Source organism: Hypanus sabinus, chromosome X1 (genome assembly GCF_030144855.1).
Source record: "Hypanus sabinus isolate sHypSab1 chromosome X1, sHypSab1.hap1, whole genome shotgun sequence".
Lineage (NCBI taxonomy): Eukaryota > Metazoa > Chordata > Chondrichthyes > Myliobatiformes > Dasyatidae > Hypanus > Hypanus sabinus.
Window position 1 is genome coordinate 34,340,333 of NC_082738.1, and position 12,437 is coordinate 34,352,769.

Below are 12,437 nucleotides of genomic sequence, written 5' to 3' on the forward strand. Positions count from 1 at the left end.
AGGGCACCTGGATGGTCTGAAGTTGTCCTACTCTAGACTAAGGGAAGCAATGTCTGCAGCAAGCGCAAATGATAGAATGATTTAGCTTTGTGAGGCATTGTTAGAGGTAGAACAAGCTGTTGTGAGGAGAATCCACCATTTTGGAGATGAAAGAGTGAATACTCTTCTCATCTGAGAGAAGATGAAAAGATTTGATGTTTCTTTGGAAATATTATCATGTTGCTTCATTTCATAACACTGCCATCCAAGGTACTTTCAGTTTTGGTGTGTCAGGAAAAATAACCACCTTAGCAGCCTTTTGATACCATTTAAAAATATACAAATGTGCCTGTCTTTAACTAGAGAATTTGTATTGCACCCTGAATAAACACACAGCAAATTGACTTGTAGTGTGCTACATGTTTATGGACTCTAGTAAATTCTGATGCACGCTCTTTCCAACCATTCTGTTATCTGTTTGCAATGAGAAGGAACTTGAAGGAGTCCAGGATCTGAAGGGTGAATGTGGTAGATCATCAGAGTCTGGGATCTATGCCTCCTGGTAAGGAGCAGGTTCTGACGCTTCTAGATTCCTAAAAAGGAATTGAGAGTCAAGGGATTTTCTTTGCTAATTCAGCCCTGTTAAGTCTTAAAATAAATGTAGTGAGAGCTGGACAACTCATCTCCTTCTACCTTAGGCCACGAACTTATCAATCACCCATCTGTGGACACTTTCTGCAGGTCCAAGATCTGTATGCTCCACAACCGCTGGACTAAGTGTGTAAATGTAGGAGGGGACTATGTTGAAAAATAAATGTGCTAAGTTCTCTAAAATTGACTCCTACCTTAGGCCACAAACTTATCAATCACCCCTCATACTACCAGTTCTTTATCGCTTTGCTTAAATTTTCTCATGCATTCCCAAAACTGAACAGCAACTTTAATCAGAGCTTTTTTTCCCTATTTCCCCACTTCTCATGTAAATGACATCAACAAAGTTTTTTGACAATGATGTTTTTTTTTGGTGGGGATATGAGAATATAGTTGAAAGGTAAAAGCCAAAAAAAACTTGTGATTCTCTTCATTTTCAGTTGGCCAAGTAAAGCAGCACAGACAGAGTCTACACAATGGCCTCCTGTAAAGTGGCCACTGAGTATATGCTTGTGGTCTTCAGAACTGTTGCCCAGTCACTTCAAAATTTAACATGGTGTGCATTCAGAGATGCTCTTCTGCACACTGCTGTTGCAACATGTGGGTATTTGAGGTGCTGTCGCCTTCCTGTCAGCTCGAACCAGTCTGGCCATTCTCCTCTGACCTCTCATTGACAAGGCCTTTTCACCCACAGACCTGCTGCTCACTGGATGTTTTTAGCTTCTCTCACCATTCTCTGGAGATGTGCGTAACAATCCCAGGAGATCAGTTTCTGAGATACTCAAACTACCCCATCTGGCACCAACAACTATTCCACAATCAAAGTCACTTCGATCACATCTCTTCCCCATTTGATGTCTGGTCCGAACAACAACTGAACCTCTTGACCATGTCTGCATGCTTTATGCATTGAGTTGCTGCCCCATGATTGGCTGATTAGATATTTGCATTAACGAGCAGGTGCACCTAATAAAGTGGCCACTGAGAATTTGCTTTTGTATTCTGTTTTAAGTATTTATCTGGTCATCTGAGACACAATGTAAGATGTGCACAATTGTATCTGCAGCCACCTAGTAAGACTTCATCTTTATACCATCATTTCTGTAGACAGCAAGACATCCACTGGTGGGTGTGGTCCAATAAACCCTACACACAGATGATGCTATTTGGCAAAGAAGCTAGGCCACAACTGTGATCCATTTCCAGAGCAGGAATAGTTCATTAAATGGCTGTTAAAAGACTGCTATAATGCATTTTCCCATTGTCGGTTCTCCTCTACAGCAGGATACATTTTTAAGACACAAATTAAAGTTTGCTTTATTAGAGTAACCAATTTGTGAAGGTTTACATCACAATACAAGAAACAAACAACAGTAGACCATGCAGCTTCTTCTGCCTGCTGTGCAATGCAATCATGGCTCATCTTCTGTAGTACCACCCTCTGGTTGTAACTAAATTTTGCTCAATTCCTTTAATAATACCCCAAAATGTATTGATCTGTCCTGAATATTCTTGACAACAGCCTCCTTGGGTAGAGAATTCAAAATATTTACCATCTTCTGGGTAAAGAAATTCCTTCTCACCTCAGTCTTGAGTGGCTGACCTTGTGTTCTGAGGCTGTGATTTTTGCTTATAGACTCACTGATGGGATGTGTAAAATCTGTGAGTGCAGGTCCAAGCGATTGGTGGAGAATGAAACCAAAAGGTTGGATCCTTGGATGCTAAGAAAGGGTAAAATTAAAGATCCAGTTCTGTCTTCTGTGATCACTTGGGGAAAGTACTTTGATCAAGTCCCTTTACTTGTCTGGTTTTTCATCTCCTCTTCTCGCGCACTTCCTTATGCAAATACAGGATATGTAAAGCCTGATCTTTAAGCCTCTCATCTTTAATCTCTCTCACACACTCTCATTCTCCAAACAGTTCCATGAATAGTACATCACTATCACCACCACTAATTATCAGAGATCCCTTTCGACAACTTCCTCATTTCTCCAGTTCTGATGAAAAGTCATTAATCAAAATGTTAACTCTTGTTTCTTTTCACTGTTGTTGCTTGACCTACTATTACCAGCATTTCCTTTAAACATCAGCTGCCATGAATGTCTTTATAACTTGGACACTTTACATCAAAGTCTACACTTTATAGATATTATATTTTTAGCCAGGGCCCTTGAATTTCTGTTTTTATCTATCAGTTTGTCATCTGATATTAATTAACCAGTTCCCACTGGCCTACCTACTTGATTTGCATACTATTTTGTAAGGTAAAAATTTAAATTAAACCATTAACTTTGTCCTCTATTGTGATGCAAGTTCAGTGGATTCTGGCTAAATGGGATTCATCGGAGCCAGTACATTTTGGCCCAATTAGGGAGCTGGCCCAATTAGGGATCTGGCCCAATTTGCTGAAGTTTCATGGATACAATTAAAAAGGACAGACTGTTGTTTAACTGAGTAACAAATTATGTATTTAAATAAAATACAGATCAACTTGCAACGTTACCTATTTTACTGGTGACTGGCTGTCTGTCATATCCGACGATGACAGGAAACCTATGCAGGGAGTTTTCAAAGTGGAAAACCCGTTGCACGGGGGGTGGGAGGAGGGGTCCAGTTCGACGAGTAGTTGTCACATTTGGGGTCTTCCTTGGTTGCAATGGCTGACCATGACTTCTGTGCCACGTCATGCCCTTTGCTCTCCATGTAGCATTGCAGAACTGCCTTCCTGTCCATTGGATCTCACACTGATCCACCTGGTCTGTCAGAGCTGACTTTGCATGTTAGGACAGATATACCCTTATCTCACTGGGGTATGAGATCCGTTAGCTATCCTCACCTGGTTTAGCCCACCTGTCAAAATGGGGTGTGGCCGCTGCTTGGAGCCACAGCTGAGAGCCGAGTGTCCAGTGGGGACCAAAGGTAACATTCAAGTTGATTGTCGTTACCTTAAAATGCTTCATAGTTCCTAACTTGTTGAAGTAGTGAAATAGTTTCATTTTCACTCAGTTGTTTCTGGCATTTTCAAGTCAGAATGCTTGAAACTACAGTGAGCAAAATGTCCCAAATTGTCTTGCTGCTCATTATCAGTGACGCAAATCAGTGCTTTTTGAACACAAACACATGCAACTGGCGCTATTTAAAAGTAGTTTGTTCTTAGCTACACAATGTGCACATAACCGGCAAGAGTTATGTTAAGCAACAGACTCCTGTCCAAAGTGACATACTGTCCGAAATAAATGAGAGGTTATTTTCTTTGTGTTTCAAGAGTTGTCCCAAATAAGTGGCTGCCCAGTTTAACCGATGGCCCAATTAATCGGAATCCAGTATATGCTCCCATGTCTGCATTACGTGCGAAAATGCTGTTTTTGTAAGTTACCACCAATGGGCCAAATGGGCGCACTAGATGTTTCCAAATAGGATCTACTGAGGCAATCCACTGACTTACAGTTGCCATGTGCTTTAAATTTAAACTTAATTTCTTTGCATGGGAAATTGTAATATAACATTTTGCACTATAGTCCAAAGATTCTTTTTATTTCTTAGTACTACTGTCTTTTGTTGAATGAATTCTTCCTCTGCTTGCTTGTATTTTAAGGATCAGATACCTGCATGAAAGCAAAACACAGCTGTTTGGATGTGTGCCTCCTGTCAGCATTCTGGATGAGGTATACCATTCTGTGATGCAGCATAGCGTGCAAGTGCATAGCAATCACTGGGGTGAAACCTTATTGGCCTTATTGGGCACCCCCCCCCCCAAAGAAAACTGCATTCAAACTCTGCATTACAGAGAAATTTGAGTTGAAGTTGTATTTGGAAATTAAAACTATTATTGTATGAGCAAACTGTTTGTGACTTTGGGAAAAGACAAAGGGCACAGCATTTTAATACCTGCTTGGAGCTGTTCATGATTACAGCCGTTGTAGGATTTGTGTTAGTCTAGCTAGTTTCAGGATTCAGACATGCATTTTGAAACATTAAGGGATGTGAGTAAATGTTCTGCCACAATTTTAATAAATGGTCTTCTACAGTGTGAACCCAAATTTTATGGACTAAATCACTTACCACAGAATCACATTTATATAATTACACAGACTTGCCTTTCAAACTTGACCAAAATATTACTGAAGCACAAATATTTAGTTGTACATCATATAAATGCCAATTCTAGAGGATAGTTAAATCCTTGCTTTAAACTCCAGCCAATAATCTCACTGCACGTTACATTAACTATCTTGATAGCAGTAGTGAGAAGAGATCCTTGATGGATGCTGCTTTCATGTGGCTGCATTATTTGCATATGCGCTCAGTGGTGGGAGGGGTTTCCTGTGATGGACTGGGCTGTATCCACCACTTCTTGCAGGCTTTTCTATTCCTAGGCATTGGTGTTTCCATAGCAGGTCATGATGCAACCAGTCCGGATACTTTTCACTGTATGTCTATCTACATGCTTGAAAAACTTCTATGACGTACTGAATCTGCACAAATTTCTAAGAAAGTAGAGGCCATTGTGTCTTTGTGATGACACTTGCGTGCTGGTCCCAGGACAGATCCTCTCATAAGAGAATGCCAAGGAATTTAAAGTTATGGTCCCTCTCCAACGCTGATCCCTTAATGAGGATTGGCTCAAGGAACATAGGTTTCATCCTCCTGTACTCAATAATCAGCTCCTTGGTTTTGATGTTAAGTGAGAGGATATTGTAACCAGATCTTCAATCTTCCTCCAATATGCTAATTCATTATCACCTTTGAATTGGCCAACAGCAGTGGTGTCTTCAGCAAATTTGAATATGGCTTTGGAGCTGTAATTAACCACACAGTCATAGGTATAAGAACAAGTAGAGCAATAAAAGAATAGATTAGAATAAAGCAATAGAAGATTGAAGGACAAGACTTCCTGAAATTGTTAGCAAATTCAGGAAGTGGGGGTGCAAGGTGACTCAATTCTAGTGCATAATTCCCTTAAGGCTAACTTGCAGGTTGAGTCAGTGGTAAGGAAATTACAATGTTAGCATTCATTTAAAAAGGACAAGAATATAAAAGTAAGGGGCTAAAGCTGAGTCTTTCTAAAGTATTGGTCAGATTTCTCTCTCTTAAGAAAGGATGTATTGACATTGGACAGGAGGAGTTTACAAGAATGATCCTGGGATTGAGGGTTAAACATATGAGGAACATTTGATGGCTTTGGGCCTGTACTCACCCGAATTCAGGAGAAATGGGGGAGGAGGCTGGTAATCTCATTGAAACTTGCCAAATATTGAAAGGCCTAGACAGAGTGGACATGGCGAAAATGTTCCCAATTACGGGAGTGTCTGGGACTGAAAGGCACAGCCTTGGAATAGAAGGATGTCCCTTTAGAATAGAGGTGAGGAGGAATTTATCACTAAAGTGTGGTGAATCTGGAATTCATAGCTGTAGAGGCCAAGTTATTGGGTTGATGAGTTCTGATAGATAGGGTGTCAAAGCTGATGGTAGAAGGCAGGAGAATAGGGTTGAGAGGGAAGGGAAAATTAGAATGGTGAAGCAGACTTGAGCTGAATGTCTTAATTTTCTATAGTCTTTCGTAACAGCTTTCTGAAAGTCTGTACTTCAGGGAATGGTGCTAGGACATTTTTTATATACAAGTGAATGTCCTAGTTACAAGTAAATTGGATGACATGTAGATTGGAGATTAGATGGAGAGAATGATTGGGAAGATTCAAGAATGTTTGTTGTTATTTGTCAGGACACGGGTGTAAAGGAGAGTGAAATGATTGTTACTCTGGATCTCATGCAGCATTTAAAAAAAAAACACACACACCAAGTATAAAGAACACATGAAAATGCACAATTAAAATAAATACTTACGATTAGCTTATCTACAGATTGTATATACATAAAGTGATGCTAGGTATTATGAGGTGACCTAGCAGGAAATGATTTGGTGGTGGTGGGGCATATGCATTAAACAATAGAGACCTTTAAGTATTATTGTATAGGATGACCTCGAGGGTGCAAGTAGACATCTCCCTGAAAACGGCTATATGGGTGGAGAATGGTGTTCAGTTTGCATCCCTTTATGGATAGAGTCACTGCATACAAGAGTTGAGCCATCATGTTGGAACTGTACAAGACATTGGTTTGGTCACTCAGAAGAGTGAGTTAAGTTCTGGTCACATGGAAAGGATGTGGTAGTGCTACAAAAATTGCATAAGAGATGTCATCGAGAATGAAGAATTTAGTTACAAGGAGAGATTGGATAGTCTGGGATTGTTCTCAGTGGGACTACAGGAGGCTGGGAGGTGACCTTAGAGTTTCATAAAATTATGAGAGACACAAAGAAGGTTAGGGGCATTTAAAACTAAAAGATGTAAATTTAAGGTGATGGGGTGATGCACTATCAATAACTCCAAAAGACTGGAAGTAGAGTAAATACTGAAAGGCTTTAATTAACAGTAAAACAGAGCACGTCCATGCTGGATGACCGCCCTGGACTGTGGGAGGAGCAGTGACACCATCACCTTTATCCAGGGGTCTGTGGGAGGAGCCACAGGAGCAGTCAGCAGAGGGGCGTGTCCAGACATATACACGGTTTACCACATGGGGAAGCATTTAAGATCTGATGGGTAAGTGGGAATATGGAATGAGCTGCTAGAGGCGATGGTAAAGGCAGGTACAATCAGTGCTTTCAGCAACAAAACACTTGCACAAGTAAGTGGAAAGGAATAGAGAAATGATAGAAAAATGGAATTGCATGGATAGGTGTCTCAGTTGGTATGAATGAGTCAGGCCAAAGGGTTTGGGTTGGTGGAAAAATCTGAAATGCTGAACCTTGTTTCTCCCTCCCAAGATGCTGTCTAACAAGAATTTCCCACATTTTCTTTTCACTTCTCAATTTTCACCATCCTGTTGTTTCTTGAGCCATTTTGGTCAAGTTGACCTAGGTTTGCAGACCAAGAACAGGAATTGCACCTTTTGGGAAAAAGTCTGATATACGGCTCAGATAAGTCTGTGAAGCTGCCTTTATTGTGAGGAATACAAAAACAATGCTTTTATTTGAACAAATAGTTCCTGCCAGTCTTGCATCCCTCGATGGTAAGGAGCAGCAGCTTAAATGCCTGTTGTCTGCCACTTCCAGTTTTGGGGTCAAGATGTACCATGTAACTCTTGGGCAGTAGAGAAAGAAAGTTGTACCTGTATCTTTGCCTAATACAAAGATAATATGGCTTCCTCATTTATCATCAAGTAGAAAGGTTCTGGAAGCCATAGTTTGGACAGGTGATGTATGTTATTTGGATAGAGGTTAAGCTTCTGCACTTAACAAAATCATACTGTTTGTGGAACTTCAACTCTTCTATATCAAAGGTTAACGTGTTACTAAGTCTCTCTTCACTGGTTTTCTTCATTGGAAGAGTTTTGTTCCTGTCAATCTGTGTGCTGAATTATTCAAAGAAGATTGCAATTATTATCTATTTACATCAGTGGAGGAGTGATTGAATAATGCTTAACCTTTTCTTTTAAATGTACTATCACTGTCCATTGAAGTGCTTTCGTGTTGTAATACAGTGGATAGTTGTACCAAGTGTTGAAAGCTGAGTCCTAGAACTTTATTTTCATCACTGAGTCAATTGCTTTCTTATTCTAGGCTGTCATGGGGCAGTCGCAACCTGTGGACTTTGAAAGGCACCAGAACGTAGAACAAAAAATAACTGCACTGAAAATGAGTGTGCAGGTGAGTGCCTCATTGTTTAATGCTGGTTTTGCAAATCCATTCAGATACTTGGGTTGAGTCATCAGTTTTTTTTTGCACCTTGGGAGCTCCTTGTAAACGCAGACTTGTTGGTTAAAAGCGGCCAGTGAGTGAGTGGGCCAGTGAAGGAGTGGAGATTTGAGGCTTTGACTCGAGAGATTCTGGCAGTTTTGGCAGTTGGACTGTACAATCAAGTCGGTCAAGATTTGAATAGCTCAGCAGAAAGCCGTTGATTAGACAATCAAGATATGAATAGCTCAGACTCAGCAGAAAGCAGCTGATTGGGCAATCGAGGTCAGGTGACCAAGCAGTTTGAAAAGCTCAAACAAATAAATAGAGGATTACCTCAAGCGGAAAGCGGCCAGTGAAGGAGTGGTGATTTGAGGCTTTGACTCGGGAGGCTTTGATGAGAAGAGGCTGAGGACGAGCTTCACTCCAAGTGAGGTAAGGCCGGGTAAGTTCCTTTCAAAGGAGAAAGTTTCAAAAGTTGAGGCAAGTATTGGGTAGGTCATGGCAGCTGAGATCGGCCCCCTGGTTTGTTCATCCTGCAGCATGTGGGAAATCGGATACTTCCAGTCCCTGACGACTGTGTGTACAGGAAGTGTGTCCAACTGCAGCTTCTGGCGGACCACATTGAGCGCCTGGAGCTGGAATTGGATTCATACTGGAGCATCCGCGACGCTGAGAAAGTTGTGAATAGCGCGTTCAGTGAGTTGGCCACACCGCAGGTAAAGGCTACACAGGCAGAAAGGGAAGGGGTGGCCACTAGACAGCGTAGCAGTAGGCAGGTAGCGCAGGAGTCCCCTGAGGTCATCTCCCTCCTAAACAGATATACTGTTTTGGATACTGTTGGGGGAGATGTCTCATCAGGGGAAGGCAGCAGCAGCCGAGTTCATTGCACCATGGGTGGCTCTGCGGCACAGGAGGGAAAGAAAAGGAGTGGGAGAGCTACAGTGATAGGGGATTCGATTGTAAGGGGAATAGATAGGCGTTTCTGCGGCTGCAAACGAGACTCCAGGATGGTATGTTGCCTCCCTGGTGCAAGGGTCAAGGATGTCTCTGAGCGGCTACAGGACATTCTGGAATGGGAGGGTGAACAGCCAGTGGTCGTGGTGCACATTGGTACCAACGATATAGGTAAAAAAACGGGATGAGCTCCTACAAGGTGAATTTAGGGAGTTAGGAGATAAACTAAAAAGTAGGACCACAAAGGTAATAATCTCCGGATTACTACCAGTGCCACGTGCTAGTCAGAGTAGAAATAGGAGGATATTTCAGATGAATACGTGGCTTGAAAAATGGTGCAAGGGGGAGGGATTCAAATTTCTGGGGCATTGGAACCAGTTCTGGGGGAGGTGGGACTGGTATAAACAGGACGGTCTACACCTGGGCTGGACTGGAACCAATGTCCTAGGGGGAGCATTTGCTACTGCTGTTCAGGAGGCTTTAAACTAATATGGCAGGGGGATGGGAACAAGTGCAGAGAGACAGAGGGGTGTAAAATGAGGGTAGAAGCAAAAAGTAGTAAGGTGAAAAGTAAAAGTGACAGGCAGACAAATCCAGGGCAAAAAGCAAAAAGGGCCACTTTTCAACATAATTGTATAAGGGCTAAGAGTGTCGGAAAAACAAGCCTGAAGGCTTTGTGTGTCAATGCAAGGAGCATTCGTAACAAGGTGGATGAATTGAATGTGCAGATAGTTATTAATGAATATGATATAGTTGGGATCACAGAGACATGGCTCCAGGGTGACCAAGGATGGGAGCTCAACATCCAGGGATATTCAATATTCAGGAGAGATAGACAGGAAAGAAAAGGAGGTCGGGTAGCATTGCTGGTCAGAGAGGAGATTAACGCAACAGAAAGGAAGGACATTAGCCTGGAGGATGTGGAATCGATATGGGTAGAGCTGCGTAACACTAAGGGGCAGAAAACGCTGGTGGGAGTTGTGTACAGGCCACCTAACAGTAGTAGTGAGGTTGGGGATGGCATTAAACAGGAAATTAGAAATGCGTGCAATAAAGGAACAGTAGTTATAATGGGTGACTTCAATCTACGTATAGATTGGGTGAACCAAATTGGTAAGGGTGCTGAGGAAGAGGATTTCTTGGAATGTATGCGGGATGGTTTTCTGAACCAACATGTCGAGGAACCAACTAGAGAGCAGGCCATTCTAGATTGGGTATTGAACAATGAGGAAGGGTTAGTTAGCAATCTTGTCGTGCGAGGCCCCTTGGGTAAGAGTGACCATAATATGGTGGAATTGTTCATTAAGATGGAGAGTGACATAGTTAATTTAGAAACAAAGGTTCTGAACTTAAAGAAGGGTAACCTTGAAGGTATGAGACGTGAATTAGCTAAGATAGACTGGCAAATACTACTTAAAGGATTGACGGTGGATATGCAATGACAAGCATTTAAAGATCGCATGGATGAACTACAACAATTGTTCATCCCAGTTTGGCAAAAGAATAAATCAGGGAAGGTAGTGCACCCGTGGCTGACAAGGGAAATTCGGGATAGTATCAAGTCCAAAGAAGAAACATATAAATTAACAAAAAAAAGCAGCACACCAGAGGACTGGGAGAAATTCAGAGACCAGCAGAGGAGGACAAAGGGCTTAATTAGGAAAGGGAACATAAAAACTGACTGTAAAAGCTTTTATAGATACATGAAAAGAAAAAGATTGGTCAAGACAAATGTAGGTCCTTTACAGTCAGAAACAGGTGAATTGATCATAGGGAACAAAGACATGGCAGACCAATTGTATAACTACTTTGGTTCTGTCTTCACTAAGGAGGACATAAATAATCTTCCGGAATAGTAAGGGATCGAAGGTCTAGTGAGATGGAGGAACTGAGGGAAATGCATGTTAGTAGGGAAGTGGTGTTAGGTAAATTGAAGGGATTAAAGGCAGATAAATCCCCAGGCCGGATGGTCTGCATCCCAGAGTGCTTAGGGAAGTAGCCCAAGAAATAGTGGATGCATTAGTGATAATTTTTCAAAACTCCTTAGATTCTGGATTAGTTCCTGAGGATTAGAGGGTGGCTAATGTAACCCCACTTTTTAAAAAAGGAGGGAGAGAGAAACCGGGGAATTATAGACTGGTTAGTCTGACATCGGTGGTGGGGAAAATGCTAGAGTCGGTTATCAAAGATGTGATACCAGCACATTTGGAAAGAGGTGAAATCATCGGACAAAGTCAGCATGGATTTGTGAAAGGAAAATCATGTCTGATGAATCTTACAGAATTTTTTGAAGATGTAACTAGTAGAGTGGATAGGGGAGAGCCAGTGGATGTGGTATATTTAGATTTTCAAAAGGCTTTTGACAAGGTCCCACACAGGAGATTAGTGTGCAAACTTAAAGCACACAGTATTGGGGGTATGGTATTGATGTGGATAGAGAATTGGTTGGCAGACAGGAAGCAAAGAGTGGGAGTAAACGGGACCTTTTCAGAATGGCAGGCAGTGACTAGTGGGGTACCGCAAGGCTCAGTGCTGGGACCCCAGTTGTTTACAATATATATTAATGATTTAGACGGGGGAATTAAATGCAGCATCTCCAAGTTTGCAGATGACACAAAGCTGGGCGGCGGTGTTAGCTGTGAGGAGGATGCTAAGAGGATGCAGGGTGACTTGGATAAGTTAGGTGAGTGGGCAAATTCATGGCAGATGCAATTTAATGTGGATAAATGTGAGGTTATCCACTTTGGTTGCAAGAACAGGAAAACAGATTATTATCTGAACGGTGGCCTATTAGGAAAAGGGGAGATTCAACGAGACCTGGGTGTCATTGTACACCAGTCATTGAAGGTGGGCATGTAGGTACAGCAGGCGGTGAAAAAAGCAAATGGTATGTTGGCATTCATAGCAAAAGAATTTGAGTACAGGAGCAGGGAGGTTCTACTGTAGTACAGAGAAGGTTCACCAGATTGATTCCTGGGATGGCAGGACTTAAAAATGAAGAAAGACTGGATCGACTAGGCTTATACTCACTGGAATTTAGAAGATTGAGGGGGGATCTTATTGAAACATATAAAATTCTAAAGGATTGGACAGGCTAGATGCAGGAAGATTGTTT

General features: G+C 41.8%; 1 protein-coding gene across 8 annotated transcripts in view; it reads left to right on the forward strand.

The window, feature by feature from the left end:
- The window catches only part of LOC132384801 (signal transducer and activator of transcription 1-like), a 94,310-nt gene that overhangs the window by 19,574 nt on the left and 62,299 nt on the right, over positions 1 to 12,437 (forward strand). For all 8 annotated transcript variants that reach the window (XM_059956316.1, XM_059956322.1, XM_059956321.1 and 5 more), the window contains one exon: positions 8,252 to 8,338. In XM_059956316.1, coding sequence (XP_059812299.1) covers positions 8,252 to 8,338 — 87 coding nt within the window. The remainder of the gene's footprint in view (positions 1 to 8,251; positions 8,339 to 12,437) is intronic.